The sequence below is a fragment of the Notechis scutatus genome, chromosome 5 (assembly GCF_049901735.1).
Source record: "Notechis scutatus isolate UNSWTSFEM ecotype Mainland chromosome 5, rNotScu1.2, whole genome shotgun sequence".
Classification (NCBI taxonomy): domain Eukaryota; kingdom Metazoa; phylum Chordata; class Lepidosauria; order Squamata; family Elapidae; genus Notechis; species Notechis scutatus.
In genome coordinates this window covers 25,867,875-25,882,943 of record NC_142013.1, presented here as the reverse complement: position 1 = coordinate 25,882,943, position 15,069 = coordinate 25,867,875, and the positions used below count along the sequence as shown (strand labels likewise).

The 15,069-nt window shown below is 34.9% G+C and overlaps 1 protein-coding gene across 1 annotated transcript in view; it reads left to right on the top strand.

The window, feature by feature from the left end:
- CCDC169 (coiled-coil domain containing 169) overlaps positions 1 to 14,047 on the top strand; it is a 39,687-nt gene extending 25,640 nt beyond the window's left edge. The window contains exons 5-8 of the mRNA XM_026681887.2: positions 6,668 to 6,766; positions 6,952 to 7,005; positions 9,921 to 9,994; positions 12,416 to 14,047. Of these exons, the coding sequence (XP_026537672.2) occupies positions 6,668 to 6,766; positions 6,952 to 7,005; positions 9,921 to 9,994; positions 12,416 to 12,518 (330 nt within the window). The 3' untranslated portion in view covers positions 12,519 to 14,047. The remainder of the gene's footprint in view (positions 1 to 6,667; positions 6,767 to 6,951; positions 7,006 to 9,920; positions 9,995 to 12,415) is intronic.
- The last annotated feature ends 1,022 nt before the right edge of the window (positions 14,048 to 15,069 follow it).

The window sequence follows — 15,069 nt, the reverse complement described above, 5'->3', positions numbered from 1 at the left end:
AGGTTAAAGTTTTTGGGGTTTGGGGAAGAAACCACAGTCAGGTAGAGTATTCTAGACATTGACCACTCTGTTGCTGAAGTCGTATTTCCTGCAATCAAGTTTGGTGTGGTTAACCTTGAGTTTGTATCTATTGTGTGCTCTTGTATTGTTATGGTTAAAGTTGAAGTATTCATTGACAGATAGGACATTGCAATGTATGATTTTATATACTATACTTAGATCGGACCGAAGGCGGCGTAGTTCTCGGTTTTCTAGGTCTAGAATTTCAAGTCTGGTGGCATAAGGTATTCTGCAATGAGTAGAGGAGTGGAGAACTCTTCTTGCTAAATATTTCTGGACTTTCTCAACTGTGTTAATATCAGATACATAATGTGGGTTCCAGACTGATGATCTGTATTCAAGTATTGGTCTAGCAAAAGTTTGTATGCTCTAGTTAGTAGTGTGATATTATCAGAGAAAAAGCTACGCAGGATTAGGTTAACAACTCTTAATGCCTTTTTGGCTATGTAGTTACAGTGGGCTCTAGCACTTAGATCATTAGAGATGAGTACTCCAAGGTCCTTGACAGTTTGGATCATCAACAAGGTCTTGACTATTCAGCTTGTATTTTATTTTCTGATTTTTTTTTTGCCAACATGTAAGACAGAGCATTTATTTGTTGAGATTTGAAGTTGTCATTTGTTTGACCATTCTGATAACCAGAAAGACCTGGAGCTTTGTCTTATATACTAGATCTGGTAGGCTGAGTAGAAACAATGGGAGAAAGGTCCTGTTGACAGTCTGGCCTTCTTAACCTTTTCATGCCATGGACCCTTTGAAAGTCTGGTTAAACCTATAGATGTCTTCTCAGAAAAATATATTCAAATGCATACAGTAAAATACATAGACACCAATTCTGCTCATATATATGTTGTAGCAAATGGTATTAAAGTTTCCATAGTTTGCTTTACAAGGCAAAGATAAGCTTTTATCAAAGTACACCAGAATACTCTAAAACTTAAATGTCGGCAGGTAATAATATAAAGTTGTATATTTTTTTCTCATTAAAAGTTTGTGAATCCCTTATGATCTACTGATAATAATCTACCAGGTTAAGAACACCTGCTGTATGGGTTTAATAAGTAGGAGTGTGAGAGACTGGGAAAAGCTAGGAAAGGAGTGCAAGAGAGAAAAGACAGTTCAGCTCAAGTGGGAGAAATCTGAGATGAATGAAGCATTTCAACGAATTCAGAGAATCTGTTTTAATTAACTCATTGCAAATGAAAAAACCCTATTAGAATTTCCAAGATTTCTTTATTTATCTCAAACAAGCATTAAAGATAACTTACTGGAATCACTGTAGTTCTTGTTTATTTGGTCTTTCCCAGCTGTGTGCTCAGGGGTGGGATTCTACCTTTACAAACCAGTTCTATATGGTTGTTATAATTCTGCACATTTCAGAGAACCAGCAAATCATGCCACTGGCTGGCCCCACCCCTCCCTGCCAATCCCTCCCTGCCCCACCCAGTCACTCCTTCACTGGTATGCGTGCCATCCAACTTGCCTGCATTGTGCCTTTGCCTAATTTTTGGTAAGTTGCTATTTTTCCTTTGTTCCCCCAACAATCAGCTGTTCCGACTATCAGCTGTGCCTCACAATTTAGATTAGCTAGAAAGCAGGTAATTGTCATATTTCTTGCTTTCTAGCTAATCTAAATCGCTGTTGTACTGTTTTGCCTTCGCCCAGGAGGCTTCCCTGAGGCCCACTTGGGTCTCAGGGGGTGGGGGGAGGAGAAGAAAAAATTCAATATTTACATATAAGCCATGCCCAGCCAGTCACGTGACCACCAAGCCATGATCACCCAGTCAGCAAGCCATGATCACCCAGTCACATGAACACCAAACCACACCCACAAATTAGGCCACGCCTACAGAACTTCTTGTTAAGAAATTTGAATTCCATCTCTGTGTGTGATGCTTCATAAGAAACTTCATTCAGCAGTGAGCTGCTGAACATTTGTTAAGCAACCTATACTGCAGATATGATGAAATCCTATTCGGTCATGTTGTAAACAAACCTGTAACTAAGGTTAGAACATTTTAGCAGTTAACACTATTAATTACATAGTTCCCAGTTCTGAACTGTGAGACTTCACATCGGGCAAGTATAAATCTCTCGGTTTGGAACCTGATAAATGAGGTGGGTTTTTTTTAAACAGGGAAGAAGACATATCAATCTTCTAAATAAGATTTATTTAGAAATCAAATCAGTCTTCCTCTGATGTGAACTGATTTGTATTCTCTTGTAATGTTGTGGTGCTTTTTAAAAATGGGGGTATGCTTTATTCTGTTCTTTTTCTGTATCAACTGCCAAAAGTTTGAATTGTGGCAGCATATGTTTAATAAATAGAAAAAATATACACATAATCTGCCTGCAGAATAAAGAAATCAAGCTCTCTGTGTGTGACCAGCCAGCCAGCCCAGCAGTAAGATTGCCCTGTGCTTACCAATAGATAAAATAATCAAATTTAGAAACTGCCAATTTTACTCTTAAGACTTAAATCTTAAGTTTTTCTCTCTTGTCCTTCTAAGACTTTTCCTAGACTTGAAATTGAAACTTCTTTAGTTTATACAACAACTATATCAATACTGGTTCTATTTGCCATCTTTAAGCCTTAACACCATCTTTGATATGCCTGTATTAGGGGAAAGAAATCACTGTAAATTAAAACAGTCCTATAGTATTCTATCATATTTAACATTCCATTCACCACATTTTTTACAGATAGACACAGTGCTGTGTCTCCAGATTTTGAGTCCCAGTGCAATACTCATGGACAACATGTGCTTAGCATCATCTGCCAGAATCCTTGTCCCACCTTATTTATTTATTAGATTCTTTTAATTATTAAAAAGGAAGCCAGTATGTGCAAAGCAAAGCACCGGCTTGAAATGTAATCTTTATTTACAAGGATGTCTCTGGGCTCCACATAAACTCATTATTTGTAATTAAGTATATACCGTGTTCTGTGCTTTATTTGGAATAGTTCCCTATAGAAAAATTTGCTTTCATTTTTTTTCTATCGATTTTCATTTTGTTCGATGAAAAGAAATGTTCTTTCAGAAGAGAAGATAATTTTGATGAAATGTTGGGGGTGGAAGGTGGTATTTGGACATTGATTTAGTGAAAGGTTGCCAACAGTATGTTTTTATGAGAGAATGTTCTCCCTACATTTTCCTGGATTTCTGGCTTCCTGTAAAACTTAAAGGCTTTTCAGATGATGAAATGCAGACAGGAAGGGGTGGAGGGCATCAATGTAGTGGAAAGATTAATAACTGACAACAACAGCAATAGCATTTGCTGCCTCACAACAATTCTCTGAGCTCAGAAATATTACCAAGACAATTCTGAAAGCAAGCACCCTGAGAAGCAGGCAAAAAATATCAATATTTTTTTTTTATTGGCCAAGAAAACTTTTGAAAAATTATTAAGCAGATTTCAGCAGTCATGAAAATGTGCTTCATATCCAAAAATAAAGCTATTTGTTAAGATGATAGAGAATACCTGGAAAGGGTGGTTCAGAGCAATCTCGCCAATTTGCTTTCTGGTGTTTTGTCTAGGTCTAGGCCAGGGGTGTCAAATTCGTATCATCACATTGTCGTCATGTGACATATTGTGACTTTTCCCCCCTTCACTAAAACGGGGGGTAGGCGTGGCCAGTGTGTGACGCATCCAGCCCGCAGGCTGCGAGTTTGATACCCCTGGTCTAGGCCTATCATAGCAGTCATTTAGTGAGCCTGTCATAACACACACACAAAATTCTGCGGGTGCCTAAAGGAAAGGTATGTTGCAGATCCTGACAGTTAAAGAATTACAACGGGCGGGTCTAGGAAGAGACCCTTCTTTGCAGTTGGCCCCATTGTTGCCCTGCCCTTTGGAACATTCTCCCCCCACCCCAAGGTGGGAGTGGACCCCCAACTCTCCTTTTGGAAATTTGGAAACATGATTGGGCTCACAGAGAAGCATGCAACTATAGGGCTGGTTACCACCCTGAAAGATCCCCCATTTTAATGTTAAATTTGGATAATTATTGTCACTTTTTAGAATTTATATACAGTTTTTATGTTTTAACAGTTTACTTGTATTTCACTCAGAATCCCTCTGAAGGAGAATGGATGGTTTCTAAATTGGATGGGTAGATAGATAGATAGATAGATAGATAGATAGATAGATAGATAGATAGATAGATAGATAGATAGATAGATAGATAAAAATAAAAATGGGGATCCCCTGTTGTGGTTGGATTTTCATTTCAACTCTGCTTTCTGTCCATATTGCTCAAAAAGAACAGACTCTCTTAACATCAGTTTCTCAAACCTTGTTTTCGTTCCTTCTGTTTTTTATGCCTAGACTAGGTTGCATCAAGTTTAGCTGGGTACCCGATGGTGCATCTTTGCTAACAATGGCTCTCTGCATTGGTATCTGGGAGGTTTTTTAAAATCTGGTTTTATTTAGAAAATAAGTATGGCAAGTTAGACCGCTGAATATTAAACAGTCCTGTAGCAGTCATTTTCCAGATCTGTCAATTAATAAAAATGCGGGTTCGCTAACCATTCTGGGCATTGTTTCAGATTATTCATGAGGTAGAGCACTATAATTTATCAACCTCTAAAATGTTGAAGTGTATTCGTTTAGCTTCTGGTTCATTAACTTTATTTAACAGCTGTAAGTAAAATGGTCAGAAATTCATGATGTATCCTGTATCTTTTCAAAATCTCTTAAACATTTTTTATTTTGTAAAGAAATACTTTTTAAAATTTTGGAGGTCAAACCTCAAATGGCATTAGTTTTGCCAGCCCATTTTAAAACAGTTGTCAATGTTCCAAGTAACGCACCCATCGAAAGCAGAACTTCGAGGCAGGTAGATTCCTCAAGGAACATGTTTATTGAATACATCATATTGGCGCAGCCGGTGAAAACCAACTCTAAAAGTTCCTGTGATTTTCACCTAATTAAAAGAGCAAAAGTCCCCCTTCCCAGATGCTCCATCACTCCTTTTCTTCATCCACAGCTACCTCTTAAGATGATCTCCGTTCCCACAGGAAAACTTTATTTTGATGGTTAGCCAGTCTATCTACTATCTACTTCCCCCCTCCCTTCCACCTCCCAGAGTTCGTGGAAACTATGAGGTAGCAAAAGATGGCTTCAGTCAGGTTCGCTTCAGAGTTGACAACAGTATCTCCTCAAGAACTTCCCTGATTGATACCTGTCTCACCTCTGATGGGAACCAGAAGGAGAGTATTAGCAGATGTCAAATGACTGGGAAGTTTATGTAGAATACTGTAAAGTGGGAATATTTTATTTTATTCAAAAGAGATTTATTTATAATTGGTTGAGATTTCAGTTTAATATGAGTAAAAAAATAGCTTTGTATATTCCATCATGTATATTATTTCCTTATTCTGGAGGATTAAAATTAAAATATTGTGGTAAATTGTAGGAAAACTCTTGAAAACTGTGGCTCTAGTTTCCTAACATCTAAATCATTGGGGGATTTATTGTAATATGTCAGCATCTTTTTAAGTAATATGTCATTTCTATCTACATCACTATAAATTCTACTTTGTGACTTTTAGCTCTTTTGTTATTTTATGGAAGGTTCAGCTATAGACAGATTTCTTTCATATACAGCTCATAAGTAATTTATATTCTATGTTCTTTTCATATGTAACATTGAAATTGTGAAGGGTTGTGCAGTAAACTTTCTGCTGAGATTTAGAATGCCTGTTGACTTTGAAATAAATCCTTCTGTATTCAGTAGAGTCTATTCTCATATGTTTACTTGAAAATAGGTATTAGTGAACTCACTGGTACTTATTTCTGAGTAGATACACACTTCTTTATTTCCATAGTGGTAAAATGGTGATCATAGTGTCCATAGTGAGTACAGTCAAAAGGGCAGTAGTTCCTTCTGTTTAACTGTTTGCAAATAAACTATGGTAATAATTGGGCTTATACACTGCTTTTTCAGAGATTTGAGTTTTGTGTGGATGTGTAACCTACATTTCATCAGAACAGATCATTATCAAATTTGTTTCAGATCATGAATTGCTGTCAAATCTTAATTTAAATAAAAACAGAATTTCCTGAAATTACACATAACAGGGACTGTTGGGAAATCTTACCTTTTCCTGAAGTCTGTGTCTTATTCAAACTGCAATATTTCATGGTTTCCCTTGGATCTGAAAATAACCATCCATGAAAAATCAAAAAGCCAAGGCAAGTTTTTGCATGGATATGTTATTGAATAAGGAAGAAAGATATACAATTCTGCAGTATTTTCTTCAATAAGGGGTTATGGATTTATTAATGTGCGTGTGTGCGTGCATGTATTTTGTTTCTAGATAGCCCATCCCCCTCATGGTTGCACAGTTGAGAGAGGACCAAAAAAATAATACACTGAAGTAAAGCTAGATTCTAGAGAAAATTCTAGGGAAAATCAAAAGTAGCCCTAAACCTATGCATTTGCTTGGGCAAGTAAATAAGACACTTTGAATTTATAGCTTATAATTGGGTTTAAAGCATGTAATCAATTCTAAATTGCTAATGGCCTTTTTCATTGTGTGACAGAATAGCAGGAAAACTAACAATATGATGTATTTTATTTTATTTACATGTTTAATGTCAGGATTCTTTAAATCAGTTTCTTAAAAAATTGGAAGGCAAGAAGAAAGGTCTCCAGAACCAGCTGAAGGAGTATGAACTTAGACTGGATCAAGAGGCAAAGGTCTGTAATTACCATAGTTCTTTTAAAATATATCCATCTTAAGGTGCTTCATGGTCGCCTGTTATATTGATAAAAATAATTCAGTCACTGTATCATATACAAACCTATATATACATATACATCCTGGACTATGCCTATTCTCTAATTTTCTGTTTTATTCACTTATTTGTTCCTTTGAAACTTAGGCTTACCATAAAGCCAATGATGAACGCCGTGCATACTTAGCAATGATCTCACAAGTAAGTCTAAAAATCTCTGTAGAAGGATAAGAAAATATTTTGTCCTAAACCAATCATTATTCTTTTCTTTCTGGACTTTTCTTGTCTATTTTAAGTTGATTCACCCCTTGGCCAGAAAATTCTGTAAAGCTGACTCAGCTAGAATGCTGGAGGGAGATGTTAATCAGTCTTGCCATTTTCTTTCTGCCGTTGTAAACTTAAAGATTGGATATATGATGTTACTGATCCTTAACTCTTAACTGTGTATTGTATTAAAGTGTATTACTTGTACACTCATAAATTTCATTGCTCATTATTCTTCTGCCCCTGGTTCTTCCTTTCCCAAGTCTATTAAAATTAGTAGGAACATTACATCTGTACAAGAGCACTTTGTTGTGGAAGATAAACTATTTAATGAACTTATAAATGTAATTTTGTTGGGGTTTTTGCTTCAGATTACAAGTAAAAATAAATTCATCTATCTTACTTATCACCAACCCATGGTATTTTCATATATGTTCATTTATAAGTCACTTTCAATATAACTTCCTTTTTTTAAAAAAAATGTACAAATTCAATGTTTGGGGCCTATCTTTAAAGCATCCAAAATGGGATTATGAGTATTATTTTCTTGCTTCATCTTTCCACTGTGCTTTGCAAACTCGGTGAAACTTGCACTATATTTCCACCTAGTAGAATTAAAATTGCTTTACACACAGATGCAAACACATTCTAACATATCATATGTTAGGCTATAGTCACCCCAAATCAGTCTGATAATAGCTTTTCAGACTAGCACATTTTATTAAAAGATATACAATCTAAAAATACAACTCAACTTAATTTTTCATGCTTCCCCCTTATGCTTGAGGTTCTTATTTGCAATGATCCTGTATCTCTCATATTTACAACACCACCTACACATTACTCTCAATGTGGGTTGTGGATATTGATTATAGAGGATTTTTAACTGTATTAACAAGGAGCAATAGGTAATCCTTTCAACCAATTTCCCAAGTTTCTGGTTCTTATTGAAAATATCTGCTCTCTACTAATACAACTGAAGTAAAATTAATATCTGAAGTCCAACATGCAATTTTGTTTTGTGCCAGATTCCTTCAATATCAAGCTAATGTGTGGGTATACTTTCATCACATTTTCAAACCCTTTCTATAGCTAGAATTGTTCAGTGTGCCAACCTGAGTAGTCTAGAGATAGGTTTAAAGTTTTCTGTTTTATGAGAAAACAAATAAATAGGAGTTTCTAAGTTTTTCTTGTAATTGGAATGTCTTCTTATTGTTCAAAATTATAGACATATAGTCTAATAATATTTTTTCCTCATGAATCAGTAAGCCTCTGAGTAATACAATGTTCATGCAGACATGTGTGTTTGTGTGTGTATATCTCTGTGTATGTATGTTATTGTGTAATAAAGATATTATTTGTCTTCTATTGTCTCAAAGAACTTGTTCTTTAAATAGTGTTAAAAGAAAATAAAGATAGTGTATTTTACCTCTATTACACAACTGCTATTCTTTTCATCTTGTACAGTTCTAGGAAGAAGGCTGCAATTAGCCATGAATCCATGTATTTAAACTAGCAGGCAAATGGTTCACTCTGTATAATTATCTCTTGTATTATAGAATGAGGTGCATTTGCTGAAAAACATTTCCATTTGTAAAACTAGCTCTTAGTGCATTTGGATTTTGTAATAAATGTATATACATTGCAGAATGAAAAGAAAGAAAAGGGGAAAAATAAATTATTATATCTGGTCAATGGATATCTTCTCTTTTTAACTTCTGCATTCAGTAAACACTTAACTATCACTGAAATCATTTAGTTTAATCTGTGAACATTCCAATGCCTGAGCATTGGAAACTAGATTAATAGCTGATTGCTATTGAGATCTAAATAGGTTCCTTTTCATTCTTTTTATTTCTGTTTGTGTGTTCAGTTATAAAAGGAAATAGTTTTGCTCTCTATCTTCAATACAAGTAGAAGGTGCTGTTAGAATAGTTTACCTAGGTGTTTCTATTGCTGACGTTGCCTAAATGGTCTATAGCCTCCTTTATTCTTAAACAAATCTTTCAACGGTATCCTTTCAACTGATTCCAGAATGTGCAAAGGTATTTTTTATTTATGTAGAGTGCAGTGTACGTACTCCCTATTATTGGATCTATTCATTTTGAATAAATTGTAACTTTGTGCCCATCATCGGTGTCATCTCATCAAGTTCCAGTTAATGTCTATGACATCAAATTTGTTTTCTCAAGTTAGGATTACTAGTTCTTTAATATTTCCTAAACTCTGTTCTTTGATATATAAATTTCTGAGGTTTTGAGTGCTAGTCTCTTATAATGTGCTAAACAGAACTGATCCTCATCTAGTGCTTATCTCTTTGTGTTCTTATTTTTTGGCCATGATCCTTGGCTGTGTTTCAGTTTGGCACTTTACTCCTGACATTTTGGTGAGCCCCTGCCAAACACTCCCTTTATTTTAATAGGATGTATCTCAACTCTTCCCAGTAGTCTTTCATGAAAGTAGCAGAGGCCATTGGGTAGAATCCAAATCCATATTGGCAACTTAAGTTATCTCCTCTTGCTTTATGGTCTTCATTATCTTGTACTTCCAGATTAATGATTGGGGCGTATCTTAGGTAGTCTTTAGTAATATCCTACAATCATTGTAAAACGAGCTATGTGCCACATATTTTAATGCAATTTTTGGATCATAGTTCAAATACTACTATGTTTTTAAAGCAGCCTTTACAAACCAAGCATTCTATCCAGATATTATGGATTTCCTTCTCCTTGACTGTTGATCATACTTTTTAAACCCTTGTACTTCCAAACCACTAGAGATGCAAATTATATGGAGGTGGTGTTGGGGAAAGCTTACAAAGAGCATGGCTTAATATATATTGACTTTTGCAGATATCAGGATCTCTAAAACCATTAGAGAAGCAGAAAATAGATGTTGAAATGAAGAGGGAGAACCAAGTTCTGAGGTAAATAGTTTTCATTACTGCTTTAATGATTCTATTACTCATGCTAAGATGTTGGACTAGAAGCACATCCCCAAGTTATCCCCTGACCTTGGGCCTGATTCTTCCTCTTAGCCCAGTCTATTTTGTAAATTACCTAATAATATTCACATAGCCCATGAAGCTAGAAAGTTTATTGTTTTGTTTTGGTTATAGTTACCTATGGTTAACCATGGACCAAAGGAGATCAGATTCAAAGTCCTGTCTGAAGGTCATTGGAATGAGTTGTAATTTCTTAACCCAGTTATCTTGGGATATTGTTGTGGATATAAAGTTAGGAAAAACATCATACATACATCTTTAAGTGTTAAAAATGGAAAATAAACTTGAAGTAAATAAGCTCAGTTTTATTTTATTCAAAACCCATAATTTGAAAAACACAGCTTAATATAGTATGTATACTTGGTTATGTATTGCTTTTCAATCCTAATGCCCTGATTTTATTTGTATGCATGCAGTAAAACTTCAGAATACCATTCAAATAACTTATGCTTTTGAAAAATTATGAAATAAAATAAAAGACAATTTTATATATTTAATTAAAACTTAGTGCAAGACAAAATGCTAAATTCAAGCTTACATTTTTACTTTAAAACATCTAATAACAAAACCAAAAATAATGAATTATCTTTAATGCTATTTTAGCTTCCCACTTTTTTAGAGACATTAGTCTCTAAAAACCTTACCTACCTACCTTATCTTTAACATCATAGAGATGACACAAATCCCTTTTATATAATAATGCAGATAATTTTAAGATGGCACTACTCCACCTCCTAATTACTTTATGTAGGTTTGTAAAAGTCAGACTTAGTCTTTTAATTATATAGGTATCACAAAAAGTAGTCTATTTCTCTATTATTAAATATTCATCATGAAAAGAGCCAGCCCATTTGAGGCGGTCTAGAATATAAGACTTTTGGAGTATGGTATTTGTGTGATCTATTCAAAGCAAATAATTATTGCATTCATGATTATCTTTAGAATAGAATTAAGTGTCCCATTTTGAAAATCAAATCTAGCTGTCTCATCTGCTATAATTTAAAAGCCCAGCTAGACACAGATTAAGATTTTTTGGCCAGTTTTTTCGGCATTTCCAACTAAATGTACTAGTGTATTTATACTAAAATAGCAAACACACAATTCAAACAGCTTATATTATATTATTATTTTGTAAACATCCCTTTCACAAAATTGGGAGATCAGTGTAATATTTTTATTTAGGGACCTATAAAGCACTTCGTTAAGAACTATCTGGATGTCAGTATTTGTAGCAGCTGTATATATGAGCAAAAAAATTCTTAGGATGTAGAAATCAATTGTTTCAAATATTATCATAACAAGAGTGTCCGTAGGGTATGATTAAAAAGTCAACATGGTGCCCACTACAGTGTGATCACCTACTTGTTACCACCTATTTTTTATTATCGTCATTTTCAACTTCTTTGACTCTTTCTCTCTCCTGCAAATCTCTAGTAGGCTGTTTTTGTCTATAAACCAATTTGAATGTCAAATCTAAAGGCAAGCTTCTAAATGGGAAATAATGCAATATGCTGATAGGCTCAGATAGTTTTCTAATAAGCAGCATGATTTCTTGGAAAGAGCTCAGAATATGGGTAGTTTATGTGCAATAACACAGAATATGGGAGAATATTTTCTCCAGACAATACTTGACATTTTAAAAAAATCCATGCCTTCTAAGGTCCTACTGGAGGCAATTAAAAACACTCTCTTTTTACTGCCTTGATTCTCACTTCATTCTAAGCCACAGTTTGTTATAACTAAGGATTATTTAACAAGCCATCACAATCTTGCTTCTGTGTGTTAAGCCATAATTCATTTATACTTTATAAACCATAATGTCCTGGATTCACACATTACAGTAAGCTCAAATCAAATCATTTCATTATAGCTTAATGTGACCTATTTGAAGTTATGATAGAAAGAAAATATTATTGTCCAGGGTGCTTCCCTCCAAAAGTAAATCTTGTATTGCACAGTTGGCATTATTGTACAATTTTGAATAAAACATTGGTCTGACCCAATCCAGTCTTAGATGAAATGGTAAAAATGTCTCAGGAGAGAAAAGAAAAATGCTTTGCTGTCATTGAAGGCAGCTATGCTAAAAGATTTCTTTAAGAGGGGGTTGCTGTTATTGTAAAAGGGTATGCATCTCTTTCAAAACCAGCCAAAATCTAGTCTTGTTCCTCTTCTTAAAAAATAAATGTTCCATATTTTTTGCCATCTGCAAATGAGGTTAGCCATTTTGCTACAGCCCTGCTATCTAGTAGAGTATAACAATTATCACAAAATGCCACGTTTCTATAGCAACAGGCAACTGAAACTGTGTTTGCTGAATTTTCTTCTTCTTTTTATATATTTTAGGAGAAAGTGTAATATTCCAAGAAATCAAAGAATACTAGACCCAAAGAAGGGACCAATTAAAAAAACAGCAGGAGTGAAGCAACTTCCAAAACTGAAACTCTGATTTCTTATTCTAGAATTTTTCTTTTTATTGTTTATTTTGCCACTTACAATTACAGTAAAGACAAAATGTTATTTTAAATTAGTATTTTAAAAGTTCCTCAACTCAAATACAGGACTAGCACTGGTGATGTTACCTAGTTTGTGCAATGAAACATCTGCAAGGAAACAACCAAGCTCAGAGAACACCAAGGACCCCTCAAAGAAAAATTCTTACGGGCATAGTCTCAAGGTATACTTTCTACATACGGGACAATGTTAGAAAGCATTCTAGTGGATTTTAAATGTATTGGGTCTGGCTTTTAAGATGTCATCCAGATCTAATACATCATTCTAATCCAAAAGTAAACAAGCTACTTTATGGCTTATAGTGTGTCATGTACAATTAGCCTTATTTCTTGTTGAAATGCAAGAAGCTGTAGAAATGTTTATGAGTCTGTATTCCACACTGCAGTTTGCCTTCTTTCAACAGGCTGAAGTAGACAAAGGCACAACAGGCATTCTGAGATATATAAGCTTTTGAAAAGTAGTTTTATTATAGAAAAGGCAGCGGAGCCACTATGAAAGAATTTCAACAACTTCTGTGAATTGAATGCAGGCCTTATTTATAGTGAAAGCAAAGTTTACATTCTTACAGTTCAGTGTGTCCAGTCTGCATGGTATATTTGTCTTGAAACCACTCTTTTTTTTGACAATGGGGCCATTTCTTCCTGTTCCTTCTTTTGCAAATGGATTCATCTGGTTCAGGCTATTTTCTTTTGTCTTTGAAAATAAGCCAGAATTCAGATGTGCCTTGCTCAAGCTAAGAACCTCCAGAGTGTGAGTGACTAAACAACTCTAAAATTTCATGATCATGTGTGCAGAATCAGTATTCTGGTTGGTTCTTATTTGGAATCAAAATGAGAAGCCATATTATTTTTACGTGCCTCTGTGACAGGCATTTTATGAGGAAGACAATAAAGAATTTCTATTTGGATGTCATGCTAAATGTTTAAATCAAGCCCCAGATCATCCGGTGCTATGTGCCTTATAACATATGGCATATGTTTGGATAGTTCTTGTGTGAATCCAACCATTGTAATGTTTCTGTTTGGTAGCCAGACCTTCATTAAAGAATTCTGAAGAGCAAGAACAAAACAGAAGGAATTTGATCAATGTGGAATTATGGAGAAAAAGCAGTAATTGTTGTGAAAGGTGTTGCAATACAGTAGTTCCTAACTCTTTTTAACTTACAAATCCCAAGTTATATTAAAAATATTACAGAACAAAATTGTCATTGATTACACTGATTTAATTCATGTATTAGTCTGAGTCATAAACCATGCTTTACAATTTACAATAACTGAATCTGTTCATCATGTTAAGTCATAAACAAAACAATCCCCATTAACGGTTTATTGAATTTTATAAACTATTTTAAAATAAGCTTTCTTATTTGTGAAGGGGACTTTCTTACTGGGTCATGCATCGCACTAAAAGATGAGCTGGTTTGTTTGCTCTTGGATGAATAAACATAGAGAATTGTGCTGAAAATAATCGTTCTTTTATGACTACATAGAAATTGTGTCCAGAGCATATTTTTCCCTTTCCATTTCTTATGAAGTTAGCAGAACTGTCTGTTGGGAAGCTATGCAGCCCAGGCTTTTACATTCAGATTTTCCAGGAATTGTTGCTGAAACAGCTATTGACCTTACTGTAATCAGTAATGCTCCTCATATTGAGGCATTCCTGGATCATTTTCTAAACCTATCCCAACCAATAACGTACAAGAAACTCTTGTACTAATGAAGTGATTAGTCATTTCTTTTAACTCTATTGACATTTGGGTTGAAGGAATCTGGCTTTGTTTTCTTTATGGCCATAGAAATTACTTGTGCATCCTTAGAAAGAAATAGATGGCTACAGTCGAATATTGTTTTTCCTAGAAATAAGGTATATATTTCAAGAAACTGGGCAAAGCAAGAGAAGGACTCCTGCTTCATACATTTATAAGCAGTGCGGGGGTGAAGTAAACCTCCTAGATGATCAAACTTTTGCTCAACTGAGAATGTATTTCACATTCTCTAAGCCAGAGGTCTCCAACCTTGGCAACTTTAAGCCTGGAGGACTTCAACTCCCAGAATACCCCTTTGCTGGCTGGGGCATTCTGGGAGTTGAAGTCCTCCAGGCTTAAAGTTGCCAAGGTTGGAGACCCCTGCTCTAAGCCAGCTATCCCAAATGATGGGGCCCTCCTGAAGTACAAATGTAAGCTCTGAGAATTCCCTAGCCAATATGGCCATTATTGGGAATTCTAGAAATAGAAGTCCATAATTCTGGATTTGGGGGAAGGGTGGATTAAATATTGATGTAGTTTAACTGGTTTGGGTTTAGCAGAATGTGTGAACTCAGCCAATCACAGAGGAAGCAGGGGTTTAAAATGTTCTATATAGAGAAAGTAGCATTTCTCTCCCCCCCAAAAAAAAAAAAAAAAGTATAAGCTAATCAGAACTGGAGAGTTTAATCTTATTTCAGATATACCAACTGGACCATATATTGTAAATTAGAGCAGTTGAGGG